Source organism: Muntiacus reevesi, chromosome 4 (assembly GCF_963930625.1).
Source record: "Muntiacus reevesi chromosome 4, mMunRee1.1, whole genome shotgun sequence".
In the NCBI taxonomy this organism is placed as follows: Eukaryota; Metazoa; Chordata; class Mammalia; order Artiodactyla; family Cervidae; genus Muntiacus; species Muntiacus reevesi.
Window position 1 is genome coordinate 119,513,780 of NC_089252.1, and position 15,122 is coordinate 119,528,901.

The 15,122-nt window shown below is 32.6% G+C and overlaps 1 protein-coding gene across 3 annotated transcripts in view; it reads right to left on the reverse strand.

The window, feature by feature from the left end:
• ZFC3H1 (zinc finger C3H1-type containing) overlaps positions 1-15,122 on the reverse strand; it is a 50,635-nt gene that overhangs the window by 13,486 nt on the left and 22,027 nt on the right. For all 3 annotated transcript variants that reach the window (XM_065934082.1, XM_065934081.1, XM_065934080.1), the window contains exons 8-24: positions 13,951-14,160; positions 13,591-13,755; positions 12,400-12,537; positions 11,648-11,769; positions 11,088-11,237; positions 9,530-9,704; positions 9,159-9,290; positions 8,262-8,804; positions 8,067-8,176; positions 7,064-7,195; positions 6,841-6,962; positions 5,833-5,934; positions 5,515-5,634; positions 4,199-4,382; positions 2,535-2,721; positions 1,062-1,250; positions 184-421 (exon numbers count right to left, since the gene is read on the reverse strand). In XM_065934082.1, the coding sequence (XP_065790154.1) occupies positions 184-421; positions 1,062-1,250; positions 2,535-2,721; positions 4,199-4,382; positions 5,515-5,634; positions 5,833-5,934; positions 6,841-6,962; positions 7,064-7,195; positions 8,067-8,176; positions 8,262-8,804; positions 9,159-9,290; positions 9,530-9,704; positions 11,088-11,237; positions 11,648-11,769; positions 12,400-12,537; positions 13,591-13,755; positions 13,951-14,160 (3,019 nt within the window). The remainder of the gene's footprint in view (positions 1-183; positions 422-1,061; positions 1,251-2,534; positions 2,722-4,198; positions 4,383-5,514; positions 5,635-5,832; positions 5,935-6,840; positions 6,963-7,063; positions 7,196-8,066; positions 8,177-8,261; positions 8,805-9,158; positions 9,291-9,529; positions 9,705-11,087; positions 11,238-11,647; positions 11,770-12,399; positions 12,538-13,590; positions 13,756-13,950; positions 14,161-15,122) is intronic.

Here is a 15,122-nt window from a genome sequence, read left to right on the forward strand (position 1 = left end):
TCACTGCAAGCAGAGAAAAGCCTGCGTGCAGCAACAAAGACCCACCACAACCAAAAATAAACATAAATAAATCTTTTAAAAAAATACATAAAACTACAATTTGTAATACTTAAATTTGTTTCACTTTATTATGAATAAGCAATAAGCTGATGTTCTAAATAATTTATAAATGTTTATATTTACCTTCAAATACTGCTAACAACATGTCAGGATTAGTCTTTACATCTTGAACTGCTTGCCACGGCATTACAAATGGTTCTATGTTAACAATTCTTGAAGGATTGGCATTAGATGGATCATAAAATTTTGAAGGGAGAATGTTGAATTCAATAAGATGTATGTAGGCCAGCCATGCCAAACATCGATCACTTGTTTTAAGGTATTCAGCTACTATTCCATCATTAGCCAATTTCAATGCATTCTAGGTAAAATGGAAAAATAATCTGAAGATATTTTTAAAAATATTTCTAATAGATTCAACTGCAAAGGCAAAGAAGATTAGAAGTGTTTTATTTCTTTGGCATGATTCTTAAACAGCTATGTCCAACTTCTGATAGTCACCAATTTTTTAAATGAGAAAACTCTTTAGAGAGATCAGTAACAGATTAACGTAATTTTCACTATACTAAGGTTTATGACATAATTAATGAAAGGGTTAAATTTATTTGTATATTTAAAGTGTCTTAATATTCAAAATCTAGTCAAAATAAAAATGACAAACAAAAAACCCCACCACACCCATATAGAAGATTTTCACTATGGACTAATCCCCTTAATGATATGAATCCCTAGAATATTGAAGTTTATTCTGGTGGATACTCAACAAGTATTATCTTCATTTAAACCTCATAAATATTCTAAAGAGTGTTCTAAAGATTTTTATCCCTACTAAATAAGCAAAGGAGGAAACAGTCACAAACTTGCCCAAATTCACACAACTTACTAAAAAGTGGCAAAGATTCAAATCTAAAGCCTCATTATTAAGCAATGCTAGCTCTACTGTTTTAAACCTTTAAAAAATTCTCTGCATAATGCCATTAAATGCTGTAATAAATGCTTACCTGTAAAATTGCAAGTGCACTCTGGCATCTTCCAGTAAATATGTGCAGCTGAACTCTAAACAAAAGAGCCTCTAAAAGTTGAAAGGACAGAGTATCTGATGCTTCCTTCTTGGCGGCTCCCATGAGAAATTCCACCATTCTCTCACATACGTAATCTTTTTCTTCAAAGGTGCTTTCCAGGTGCAGAAACTGTCCAAACGGATTTCAGATGATTACTTCTGCTTCACAAGAATAATCTAATACTACAGATTTTTCACATTTTACTAAGAAATTGTCATATATTAAAAATTCAATTTCTGCAAAAAGGATAACTACAAATATGTATAAACCCATCTTCCAGTACTAAGTTGGATAGTGGAATCAGATAACAACTAAAACAAGAGAGATATACTGTTGGAATTATCATTGAAGCCATTTCACCTTTGATTGAATCAATAGATAAATGGCAGCAAGACCACAACAGATCTTCAAAAGCTCATTGTTTATGACCACATACAATTTGCACCGCTCAGGTGTGTGACTGTATAAAAATTTCGAGAATAAAATTCATATAAGAAATATGTGACAAAATAACTGCAAGAATTAAGAAGTCCTTTAAAGACCAAACAACTTCAGGAAAAACATTACACACTCTAACTTGAGTTGATCAACAGCATTAATTTTGATATAAAGCTTCAGGTTAAAAATCAAGCATTTTTCACTGTCTAAATCTATTCAGTGAGTCAGGAAAATAAGAAAGCATTATGTTCATTCATTAAGGAATATCATGTTATCCAAATCTATCTGTTCCGAATTTCAGTTAGCAAGTAAATGATAGATCTGACAGCCATAGGTTTATATGAAAGTTTATCTGAATCTAATAATTCCTGAGTTCAGCCAGTAAAACTTAACATATCAATGAATATTTAGAAGTGGATTAATTATAATTTTAAGCATAGGTAAGCAACATTCCATTTTCTCAGAGAATGAGGAAAAACTTTTTCACCAAATCTTTTTAATTTGGCAACATTCAATATTAGTATGATTTATAGATTATTTTCATAAGTAATGAGAACATAATAAAAAGACCAAAATGTTTTCTGGCCTTCATGAATATGTTAAAAAAAATAAATAAAGTTTTTAAAAATTATTTTCAGGTACTTAGAAAAAATTCACTTAATGTGTTCAAAATAAAACTGCTTATGAATAGGTAAGTGTGAAATGCTTTAAAATGTTTATCTTTTTTCATTACCAAGAAAGTAAACAACAACAACAAAAAAACACCTCTTCACTAAATACTGCCTTCTTTTTTAGTTTAACTTAATCCAGACCCAGAGAAGTGGTTTTAAGGTTACTGGACAGTGAAAGTAAGCTTATTATTATATCTGTATGCAGACAAAACATATAATCTATGAAGTTACACATCAATATTTAAGATGGCCTGAAGAATTATTTGATAATGCACACACACACAACCTTATTGTTTCTACTCACAGTCCAAAAGCTTTGATAATCAGGAGCATATTCAACAGCTGTTTCACACATTTCCTGCACCTCGTCCTTGGTTCCTCTTTTTGAGAACAATCTGAGATAATGACACCAAATTTCTGGATTGTCTTTGTTGTTTTCCAAAGCTCGAGCCAGAACATTTAAAGCAGAGTCCAAGGACTCTGAACATAGCCTATGTATTTGAAAGAAAAAGCAGGAGCATTTTTTTGAATGCTTGAAAATACTTTAAAAAAAAATCAGTCTAGTCTAATAAGTCAACTTTTAAATTCCATTTTCTATTAGTACCTCCCAAGAAGCTAGAATCACCTATGATAAAGAGTAGATTAAAATTTTATATCACATTTGTCCAAAAAATGTCCTAATTTTTCCATAAAGCCAACAATTCCTCTTTAAGTGCATGTTCAATGTGCATTTACCAGATAAAAATACGGTGTTGTAAAACCACTAGATCATCAACTTCAAATGTGCTTTCTGTCCATATTCAGCAGTTATCTCATGATTTACAGTGGTTCTCAAGGCCAGCTACTACCAGCAAAAAGTAATCAAGGCTTTCAATATAATAGTTCTTTTCAACAGTCAAGGACTTGCCATCTCTTGGAGAAGAAAATTGTCTCTCATGATCCTATTCATAAAATAATGTACAGTTTTTGGGCCTTCATTCCGTAAATGAGTCAGAAAACAAAACACTTTTAACTTATCCCATTAACATGAAAATGACACACAGAGCAAGTTAAAAAGCACCATATTCAGGCATGTGTGATGTACTAGCACTTCGTAGTGCTACCTTAAAAAAGTTTTTATACCAAGTTTTTAGATAAAGCAGCCTTTAAAATCTAGGGTTTCCCTGGTAGCTCAGAGGTTAAAGCATCTGCCTGCAATGTGGAACACCTGGGTTTGATCCCTAGGTCGGGAAGATCCCCTGGAGAAGGAAATGGCAACCCACTCCAGTATTCTTGCCTGGAGAATCCCATGGACGGAGCAGCCTGGTGGGCTACAGTCCATGGTGTTGCAAAGAGTCGGAAAAATAAATCTATTATAATTCCAAAATTATAGCAATAAATATTACTCCTGGTCATAAAAGATTATTTCTGCAAACCTATCAATAAGTAGGAGTCAGAAACATAATTATGTAATAGGAGTTGTCCTTTTTGAGATAAATTAATAGTTACCTTATGTGAATATACATAATGTAACACTAACAGAGAAAAGTCAGTTCACCAGAATTTAGAGGTTCTTAGACAACCTTTAAATCTCTAAATGATAATTAACATGAAATTTAACCTGTTACACTGTGACTTTATCAAAATTGTATTAAGAGACCATGACTACCTGACTTATTAAAAAATGCAATGATTAATTCTTGGACCGCTCAGAATTTACTGTTTTAACTGATACTACTTTGAAGTAGCCTACTTAAGTTGAAGATTGTAGCTAAATTATTACCCATACACTGAGCCATGCACATAACTCAAGATGTAATCTTAAACTTTTTCTAACAGCTTTTAAACAATTAAGTACTTTTCACTTTGTCAAAAAACAAAGGATCCATTGATACTAGGAGGGAAACCTGATTACCAGAGATGAAACAAACCTCAAACATAAAAATATAAAAGTGCAACAGCTTACACAAAGATTAAAAGGAGACCTACCCCTCATTTTGGTTCAAGTACTTGTATGCAAGCTTGAGCCAAAGTTGAACATGAGAAGGATTTTCAAGCACACTTGCTTCTAAATTAGCGATGTCATCAGTCTCATTTGTAAAGTATCTGACATCATCCGGGGTGACAACTGTATCCAGAGCTGGAACATTTATTCGGTTCTCTGGCTGGAAGGCTATAAGGAAAAGTAAGTTAGCCTCACAATTTCTCTAATCCACAGACCTAAGAAAAAAAACTAGCTTCATCTCTCAAATAATTTTATCAATAAAAATCTAAAGCTTATAGCTTTAAACCAAATCAGTCATATAGATTACTGTCCAAATCAGGACACTTCTAAGAGTAAAAAGGGGTGTTATTATAAAAATAACACCAGGACAACAGATATAAAGTAGGACTCTTCTGGGCAAACAAGAAGTATGACCTCCCTACTCTAAGGGTAAATGATACCAACTGATAATTCACATTCATTAAGTTTTAAGAGAAAATTATAATTTATGAAGATGATATATTCCACTACATTTAAATTAGAGAAAGAGTGTTAATGTAAGTAAGTACATAAGAACACATCTTCTAATCTACAAATAGTACATAATTATGAAAATCCGAGATTGTAATGTAAGATGTGCTTGACAGTAAAGCACTCATTCATACATTACTTTGTTCACTCATTTAATTAATTCATTCTGTGAGCCTACTGCATGTCAGAAAACACAGACTCAAAGATTAAACAAAACAGAATGCCTGTTCTCAAGAAGGACACAGAGGCCAGGCAGTAGTTCTCAAATGGGAGCAGTCTCCCCACTCAAGTAGGTTTAGCAATATTTAAAGCCTTCACATTTACCAAAGAGTGATCCTTGCTTTTATTGAACATGGGTCATGGAACAACATTCCTGCAATATAAGGGGTAGTCTTGCATAAGGAAGAACTATGTGCCTTAAACACCAAGCAGCATCACTGCTTTTTAAAAATGAAAAATTTTAAAAGGCTAGTAAATTATACCAAGGGATTTACCAGGTGGAGCTAGTGGTAAAGAACCTGCCTGCCAATGCAGGAGATGCAGGAAACACAGGTTCAATCCCCATGTCGGAAAGATCCCCTGGAGGAGGAAATGGTATCCCACTCCAGTATTCTTGCCTAGAGAATTCCATGGACAGAAGAGTCTGGCAGGCTATAATCCCTGGGGTCGCAAAGAGCCAGACACAACTGAACAATTGAGCGTGCATCCACAGATTATATCAAAAGATTAGCAAAGTTGTAGACAAAGAAAGGACACCACCATTTAATGATTCTGGATCTTAAATTCTTACCATACTTAATTGGTCCTGTAGACTGTTCCTCATCACTACTGAAATTGTTCTCTGAAATAGGTTTTCTCCAAAACTTTGGCTTCCACTTTCTTTTATCTTTGTAGGTTGTAAATGGAGGTGCTAAAGTAGATAGGAGAAGACTGTTATTTAACAGAACTAGTCTTTTACAGTTCTGAAAGATAACCAGTGTTCAAAAAGAGCTAAATTTATTCTATCATGTTACTCAGAAACGATAAATATATTTTTTATACAATGCCAAAAATTTGTTCTCATAAACTATAAGGTCCTTTTGTGTGACATAAAGATATATATACTTACTATGGCCTTTACTTTCATTGATATTGCTCACAAGGAGAACAGCCATCTGGTCCATTGACATTCGATCTTTGTTTACTCCAAAAAGTTTCTCAACATATTTTTCTGAAATTAGAGCAATGTTATCTTCATAAAAAGTATACAAAACACAGATTACAGAGATGAGGCTAATTAAAATGAAGAAAAGAACAGTTTAAAAATTAAAGGTACTAGTCAAAAACATCTATGGCTTCTAAAGGGCAAAGCCTACATTATCTCAACTAAAACAGCAAACCCTACCATATCACATACCCCAAGTTGGGTTAAAAAAAAAGTAAACAACCTAAACAAGTGAAAATTAAGGTCCTTAATTAAGAATGATTAAACAGATTGTTTTGTTACAATCACTAAGAATTGTGATTATAATGAATTTAACAAATATCAATTTCCTTACTTCCAAAAGACTTGTAGTTTAAGGTTTAATATTTGGCAGTAAATCTGGGGAAAAGCTTAACAACATTTACACACAATGTCTGGCAGTAATCTACACTTTCTACAATGTCAAACTGTATAAAGTTCTTTTTTACTTCATTGTAGAATTTACCTACAGTCATCTCAACTTCCAATCCCCTTTATTTCTAAAAGGAATAAAAATAGAGTCTTTTTAAATCATCAGTAAAAGTTCTGCAGCCATGTTAGCACACTCTTTTTAAAATGAAACAGTCAGATGAGCTCCGTGAAGAGTTTCCTATAATGATGGAAATGTGCCACATCTGCACTGTCTTACTGGTAAGCTACTGACCACGACTGAGCTCAAGAGTGGCTGCTAAGCACTTGAAATGTGGTCAGAGTGACTGAGGAAGTGAATTTTTATTTTAGTGACTACTGTACTGGACAGAGCAGACCTAGATAAGGTATCACAGATAACTGTACTGAATTTTTACAGCTATTTAAAGATACCAACAACTGAGTATAAAACGTTTAAATTGCCTAAATTCAATTTTCACTTGGGAAACAAGAGGTCTTTAAAACCTGCTGCAGCAGCAATTTCTTCATCAGTGCTTCCTTCTGAACAACCAATCAAAGACAGATTATATGACAGAACATCCTGGAATAGCTGTTTTCGGCTAAGTGTATAGTCTTGTGTATGCTGCCTAAAATAACAACACAGAAAAGATAATCATGTATATATCAAAGCTAAATGACCAAGACTGGCTTTTAAATTATAAAATATTCACAAATATAAACTACTCACCACTGACAATCATCATCATTACATGTTCCTGTTAAATCAAAACGGCAGAAACACTGATCCGGGTCGATCATGTTACTGTATGATACTGAGCTTAGGGGAAGTTTTTCCTTGGTTCGATAGTAGGGACTAAATCTAAAAAGAGAGGCACATTACGATGCTCCACCAACAGTCCTCAGAAAGTTTTAAATTTTTTCATTTTTTTCTTTCTCAAAGTGTTGATACTTTGAGTTTACTATTTATTTAATTACTTAATAGTAAAATTAACTCTAGAAAACAACTAGAATACCAAGTCACAAGGACAAACTACTTCTACACTCAGGACATAAAATACCTGAAACAGAAAATAAAGAACAAAAATATCCTAGTGTTTTCAAAGTAGTGCTTTCTTACCACATAATAAAATGCTATATAACACTGGTATTTCTTCTACATATTACCAGCCACCCAGAAAACCAAAGAAAAAGTCTATACTACCTGGTAGGTGCTTTGTGATTTTATGATTAAATCATACCAATTTAACAGTTTCACAGATTCTAATAAAACCATACCAATTTAAGTTACACAGCTTCTAAAGAGTCTCAAAAAAACCCAAACCTGCCAAAGTTAATCATCTGAAAATGTCAAATCAATTTGATGAAAGCTAGCTAATGTATTCCTTAAAGTAACAATAAAATTAAAAAGCAATATTAAAAATTTACATAAGAATCTGTTACTTTTCCTAAAATCCTTAACAGATAGTAATTCAGAATTTCCCACAATTCCAGCAGTAGCCAGAAATTAGAATCTGATAAGAATTAATAAACCCAAGTCTGAGTTAACTCTTAGTTCCTGTTTGGGTCAAGTCCTACAACAAAGCACCTAAATCTTTTTATCTCCTAAAATGACGAGCTCGTTTTTTCAGTGATTCAACTTTTTTCACTGTCCTCAAACATTAAAGATTAAGATATTATTAAGAATAAGGAGCAATCCTGAAACTCAAGCTTACTGAATCTTTCTTCTATACCTGTAAGATTTAAAAACTAGAAGGGGACTATGGTAGGGTCTGAATGGACACGGCTTCACTTCTGTTGTTTTACTCTGTGCTGTCACAAAATCCACATCCACAGAAATCTCCTGCAAAAGAAAATAGCAATTTCAAAAGGCAAATAAGGCTAGGGTGAATTCTAGATTTCATAAAGAATATGAAATGTTCAGTTACCTGACCATGCAAAACCTTCTCTGAAATGCCTGTGGTGGTTTTTAAAATCAGTTGTTTTAAGCTGTCAGCTTTTGAATACAATTTCTGCAATTCACCAATTTTTAACCCTAGAAAAAGTTCTGGTTTTTCTACTGTATTCTTAGTAGGTTTGTTTATACATTCTTTGTTAGGTGTATCAGTGTGCTTAAGGTTAGGTTTAGTAAAAGAATTGGATTCTAAGAAAGATCTTCTTCTTTCTCTGTTTGAACCAGATAGAATCTCATCATCAACATCATTTTCTTCAGTATCCAGACTTAATTTATCTTGAGTCAGATCATGAAGTGAGGGTTGAGGTAAAGAAAATTCAGGTTCTTCTTCCACAAGTGGAGCAATGTTTTGTTGTTCCTTTGCTTTTAGGGCCCTGGCTTCTTTCAGTTTCTGAATTTTCAGGGCATATTCATATTCTAGCTTTTGTAACCGTCTTTTTTCCATAGCAATTAGTTCTGCTGAATGCCTTCTTGGACTTGATATTGGAGAATTGTCCAGTCTCATCATTTTGTTTGGCTGGGGGGAAAATGATATCAATATTTTATATTGCTATGATTTTATAAACAATTTTTGTTAGGGTAATTGTGCTATCCCAACAATGCCAATATTATAAAACTAAGTCAATAACAAGAATAAAAGTTTAACAAAAGCCTCCAACAGATTTGCTTGTTAATTTGTGGTATATAAAAAACAAAACAAAAAAAAAATAAGCTTCCAAAAGTGTGGATGTCATTTAAAAACAAAGCTTTAATCTTATTCTCTTTGAATATGCAGGGAAAAACCTTGAATTTTTCATGCATCTCTTATCCCCAAAAGAATTATTAAAACCTTCTCCTTTTCAAACATAAAATATTTCTACCAACAACTTACTCCAAGGCGATCTTGTTCCAGTTTACGTTTTCCTATTTCTTTACTAGCCACTGCCTTTGCCCGAGCAAGTTCTTCTCCATACTTCAGAGTCAAAGCTTTCTTAATTGTAACACGTTGTTGAACTCTGTGAATCTGAAATAAAGAGTAATTCTGAAAATGTAAATCTTAGGAGAGGCAATACCTTCTTAGACTTAATAACTTTAGGGTATTCAACTGAAAATTTAAAATGTGCTAACATTATGCCTCAATGAAGAACAATATATAGGTTATATATTTTGATGGCTTTGGTTTATGGTTTTATTAAAAATTTGGCCCATAAAAATGTGTAGTAAACATGAGACTACAATATTTAAATTAAAAAAGAACACTACCTGTTCCTGGAGCTTCTTCAAAAACATTCTGTTGACACTCAGAATTTTCTCTGTTGCCTGAAGCTGCTCTGTAAGTTTTGTAATTTTTGTTTCAGCATTTCGAACGGATTCTTTCTTCTTAGCTTCCTGCTGTACTAGATTCTTTAAAACAGATTCATCTTTCATCAAGAGAATCCTAATTGGGAAATAACAAAATTATTAATGTTTTTCTAAACTAGTAGTGGACTAACATCATCAGAATAAAAACTTATAAAGTAATAGCTCATTTTTAAAATTATGTTCATGATACAGAGAGGTAAATATTTAAAAGGATAAATATTTTCATATTCCTCAATCACACAAGTATTCAGATACACACTGTTAAATTTTATGAAAGCAACTAAGGGTTAATCTTTTCCTGGCTCCACCATTTGGTTTGTGGGATCTTAGTTCCACATCCACAGCAGGTATTGAACCTGGGCCCTCTGGAATGAAAGCACAGAGTTCTAACCACTGGACAACCAGGGAATTTACAAGTCTGAGTAATGTGAATTATAGCTGAAAAGCTATCAACAGTAAATTTCAACTTAGCCCTAAATAACTCCTGAAAAACCAGGACTTAAAGACAGAAAATCCTTATGTTGGTTTCATTTATAATGTTCACTTATAATGTTTATTAAACACACAAATAAACATCTAATAAACATAAACAAGTACATTTAATTAACTTACAACTATGAACTTAAGAAGTATAAACCAGGACAGAAAGACAAATTTATGGATACAGATTTCCATCTTTTCAACTACTGAATATTATGGCTTTAAAAAAAAAAAAAAAAGCATCCTTCCCAGAAAGATACCATATTTCAAATGTCACAACTGAATGAATCATAAAGACAGAGGATATGTGATAAATATGCGATAAAGAGGATGGGGACTAGAAAGACAATTTTTTAAAATCTTTTCATTTGTTATTAAAGTTATTAAAGAAACAGAAGCTAAATGAATTTATTTTAATTTCCTTTAAAATATACATACCATACCATTTTCTTAGAGATTTATGGTCACCACCGTATTTCATCTATAAACCTTAATACATCTTAGTGTCACTGCATATAATACTCTGGATATGTCTTAAGGTTATTGCATATCATAGTTTTTATAATAACACAATATTTGACCATGTGTCTTACTGAACACACTAAGTAATGACTTATTCCGAACAATTAAGTCTACCTTTAACAATAAAAATATGCTTTCAATAAAGGTATTTCTAAAAACGTGCCAGAGTTTTAAAGAAAATTCCAAAACAAAGAGTTTCATTTTAGCAATGAATAGGCCATACATAAATCTAAAGAAAACTATTTTGAAGTCTTGGTATTTTTGTTTAAATATTAATACTATTATTTTATGTACTGTAAATGGATAATTCCACAAAATTATAGCCTCTCTAGGTCTACCATGTATAAAAGGATTAGTAATCACACAGTGTACTTATTATTGACACACAGCACAAAAATGCATCCTTCTAATACAGAACATTTTGATACATGCAGTATAACCAGATAATGAGACTCACCTATGTTTTTTAAGCTTTGCTTCTGCATCTGTAACCTGCTTAGTAACCAATGCTATCCTGCCAATTCCATCAATTTCTACATCAGAGTTTGCTGGGGATGATGAGCTTGTCTTCAGTTGATCTGATTTGATCAAACGCTGTTTCTCACGACTAAAATAATCAATAAAGGCTGATAAATTATTCCCTGAAAAACTGAAATTATTTTTTAAAGATGCAATCTTTTTCATAAAATAAAGTAAAAATATTAAGTAACTAACACTGACTAATAACAATGATGACCAATATGCATGACCCAAGTTGGCATCCAAAGCTGATGGTGCAGTTCTCCTTATAACAGCATTTATCTATTTGTAGGCTGTCTGTATCTCAGTGCATTACTGACTGCATCCAAGTTTATAGATGATCATCTGGCTCCCCCTTCTGTACAACTTATAGAAACATTAACTCTTCATCTTGGATAACAGCATCATCTTCATTTCCCAATGCCAATAAACTCTATCCAGATTAAGTGTTGCAAATAGCACACACCTTTAAAGCAAACTACATAAAATGCTACTTACTTGGCAATCTCTTCCTTTAACAATCGATACTCAATCTTCTTTTCTTCAGGTAGAGCTTCAGGTGTTCGCATGGGATCATTCTCTTTTTCAGATTTTGGAGGTACTTTTGGTTTTGAAGCTTGCTAGAAAACATTTGAAGTCAACCAGATCAAAAACTTTCATAACCTCAACTTTGATCTATATTTTACATTATCCAGTACACATCTATATATTTAGAAATAAATATCTTGATCATTACTTTCTATTCCTTTAAAAGAAACAATCCTGGCCTTTAACCAATTAACTGTACAATCCACTAAGCAGTCAAGACCTACGGTTTAAAAATAACTGAACTATTTCATATCTAAACAAATGCTGCAAATACAAATAGGGACAAAAGTTGTACTTAGATCACACACTTCAGTAAAACTATTTTCTGGCAATATAACATAATCGCAAACCAATAAATTTCCTTAGTACAGAGGACAATTATCCACACTATTTTACTATTTTGAAAGAAGGATTAGTCTGGAGACAAAAGGGGTTTTTAAATAATTAAATCTTGAATAAATGAAAAAAAAAAAAAATAGTTAAATCTATCTTAATTTATACACACTTCATAATATAAACTCAGTGATACAAGTGCAAAAAATATATCATAAATTCAATATATTAAAAAATCTAAACTTCCAAGGTCTAGTTTTCAGGAAAAACAAGCAAATTTTAGTAACTGTCAATAAACCTTTCCATCTTTCATTACTGTACTTAATTACCTCAGCAGTTCGTCTTGCTTCTTTAATCATAGACTCCAATCCACCAAAAACACTATTAGTTGACTTGGATGCCTCTCCATCAGATTCACTATCATCGGAATCATTTAGTGTTACGACCACTGATTTATGCTTTGGAAGCTGCAAAGTCAATATATTTGTTATTCTTGACAACAAATGCATCACTATTCTTTTCTTAGCTCTACCACAATTAGCTTCACTACACTGAACAAGTCACTTTACCTGTATGAATTTAAATTCATAAAAATAATAGGTTTCAAGCAGTCTATGGTTCCTTCTGTTTATACTGCATTAATTGACCAACTCTGTCCCACTCCACAGATATACAAAAACATAAGATTCTATATTTTACTGATATACCAAAAACTTAAAATATTCTATATTCTATATACTAAAATGAAATATTCTAGATACTACTATCATCATCTTCTTCATTAAGTTTTATTTTAACCAACTTTCTATAAAGAAACATAATGTAATCTAGACTAACCTTTCAAAGTCAGAAAAATGTAATTCCATATTATTACTAATAAAACTTTATGGCTTTCATGTGTATATAGAGGATATACAGAGGATATGTTAACCTAACAGAGGTAAGATTTCAACTTGGCTTTGCTTCATTTATTTTATGCATGCATGCATACTAAGTTGCTTCAGTCATGTCCACGGGATTCTCTAGGCAAGAAGACTGGAGTGGATTGCCATTTCCTTCTCCACATTTATTTCAAAGTCATTAGAAAACAAAGTAGAAAGAAACTGTCATTTCAATCTCCTTAACAAACAGTGAAAAACATTATAAAGTCTTTCACTATAGTACAGTCATTAACTGCAAAAACATAAGCAAAGATAGGAAAAACAATATATATGTAAAATTTGCTGAAACTGACTCTAGAATAGATGAAAAATCTAAAAGAACCAATTTATATAAAACAAAAGTTGAGGAAATGACAGGGGAAAAAATACCCCTCAGATGAAAATAATGCTTTCTCAAAAATATTATCATAAACTCTACCAGTTTTCAAGTGAAAAACTGCTCCCATTTCACTATTAATAAATAAAAATAAGTATGTTTGTATATAATAAACTAGAGGCAGGGAACATGACAGCAAAACTGCATACAAATTTCTCACAAGATATTTAAGTAAGAGTAGGGACTAATTATTTTGTTTTTACCGAGATCACAGTTCGTGGAAGACGAGGTCCTCTGTGAAACTTTGGGTTTTGTATCCTAGGCTGAGATACTGTATTAATACTGACTATGGACAGATTGCTTCTTGGCATAGGCTGTGAATTGTTCAGAACTGGAGGTGAAGGTGGGTCACTATTACTGGATGTTTCCTAAAGAAGGAAGAGACAGATATTAAGCAATTTTAAATGAAATTCCTGTCATCTTTAAAAGTACTGAGCAAATTACTTAACAGACTTATCCCTACTTTACTGAAAAGCCCAAAAAATCCCAAACTAGCAGAGTAGTCCTACTTAAAACCAAACTCAACAGCACCACCTAGATGTTCAGGTACCTAAATTAATTACCTCTGGCTTGAAAGCTCTTTTATTCGCTAGAGATTTAAGTAGCTCTTCTCGAAGCAGCATTTCCTCCTCTTCTTCCTCATCTGCAAAAGGTGGTTTTGGAGGTTGTTCTGGATCTTCAGGTGGAAGAGGTGGCAAAGGCGGTAGAGGAGGTAGAGGTTCAAGAGAAACACACAAGCCTTCCACATAAGGCTGGCTCAAAGGCGGTACAGACTAGTTAATATGAAAAAAAAAAGAAAAAACAGTTACCATGCAAAGTTTACTCATTCCAAGCGTTTATCGCTACAGCAATATCAAATTAGAAAAAGGTAAACATCAGGTTATTACTTTACTGTAAGAATAAGTGAACTAAGTATACCGAAAATCTCAAAACTAACCCAAATTCAATATTCAGCCAAGAAAAAGTATAATTTTTACAAAAAGTTAAAATCAACTGTAATTTATGAACTTCATGATAGAGAAATCAAATTTTACAGGATCTATCTCTAGATGACTACCTGAAAACAAACAGATATCTAACTAAAAATTAAAAATTAGGAACCAACGGGATTCTGGATGGGAACAGTCTAGAGTACATCAAGAATTAAATGTGAGAAATCACCACCACTACCCTCATAAAATCCGTGTGAAATGGCTTCTTAAATAGCATCTGTAAAGATAGTTAATTTTACCCAAATCCCTGCATTTGCACACATTTTTGCTTCAAAGACCTTCCAATATTTCTCTTGGCACTTAATTCAAGGAAGAAAAAAAAAAAGTTTTTTTCTCACTCTCTTCTCTAATATTCCCCTCATCTTAAACTTCCCAGGAGGACGCCAGGTGTTTGCCTAGGAACTGTGAAATGGCAAAGCTCCTACTAACCCCTTAAGACAGAGCCAGTGTGAGCTCCTGGTTGTCTCAATCCAGAGAAAACTTACAAATCACTTTGTGATTCCTCCACTGCCATTTTTCTTTTTTTAACAGGGGACTGGCAGTTCTTTCAAAAGTAGGTTGAAAAGAAATCAACTTTTCTTTAACCAGTCAATGCTTTTCCTTTACTGAATTTTCAAATTAAAAACAACTACATAATCAAAAGACGAGAAAGGAAAAAGTTTCCAGAAGCACCTTAAATGCACTTAAATCCCAATTACCCTCTAAAAAAATCCAAAATAATAGATAATTCTTATTCTGCTTAA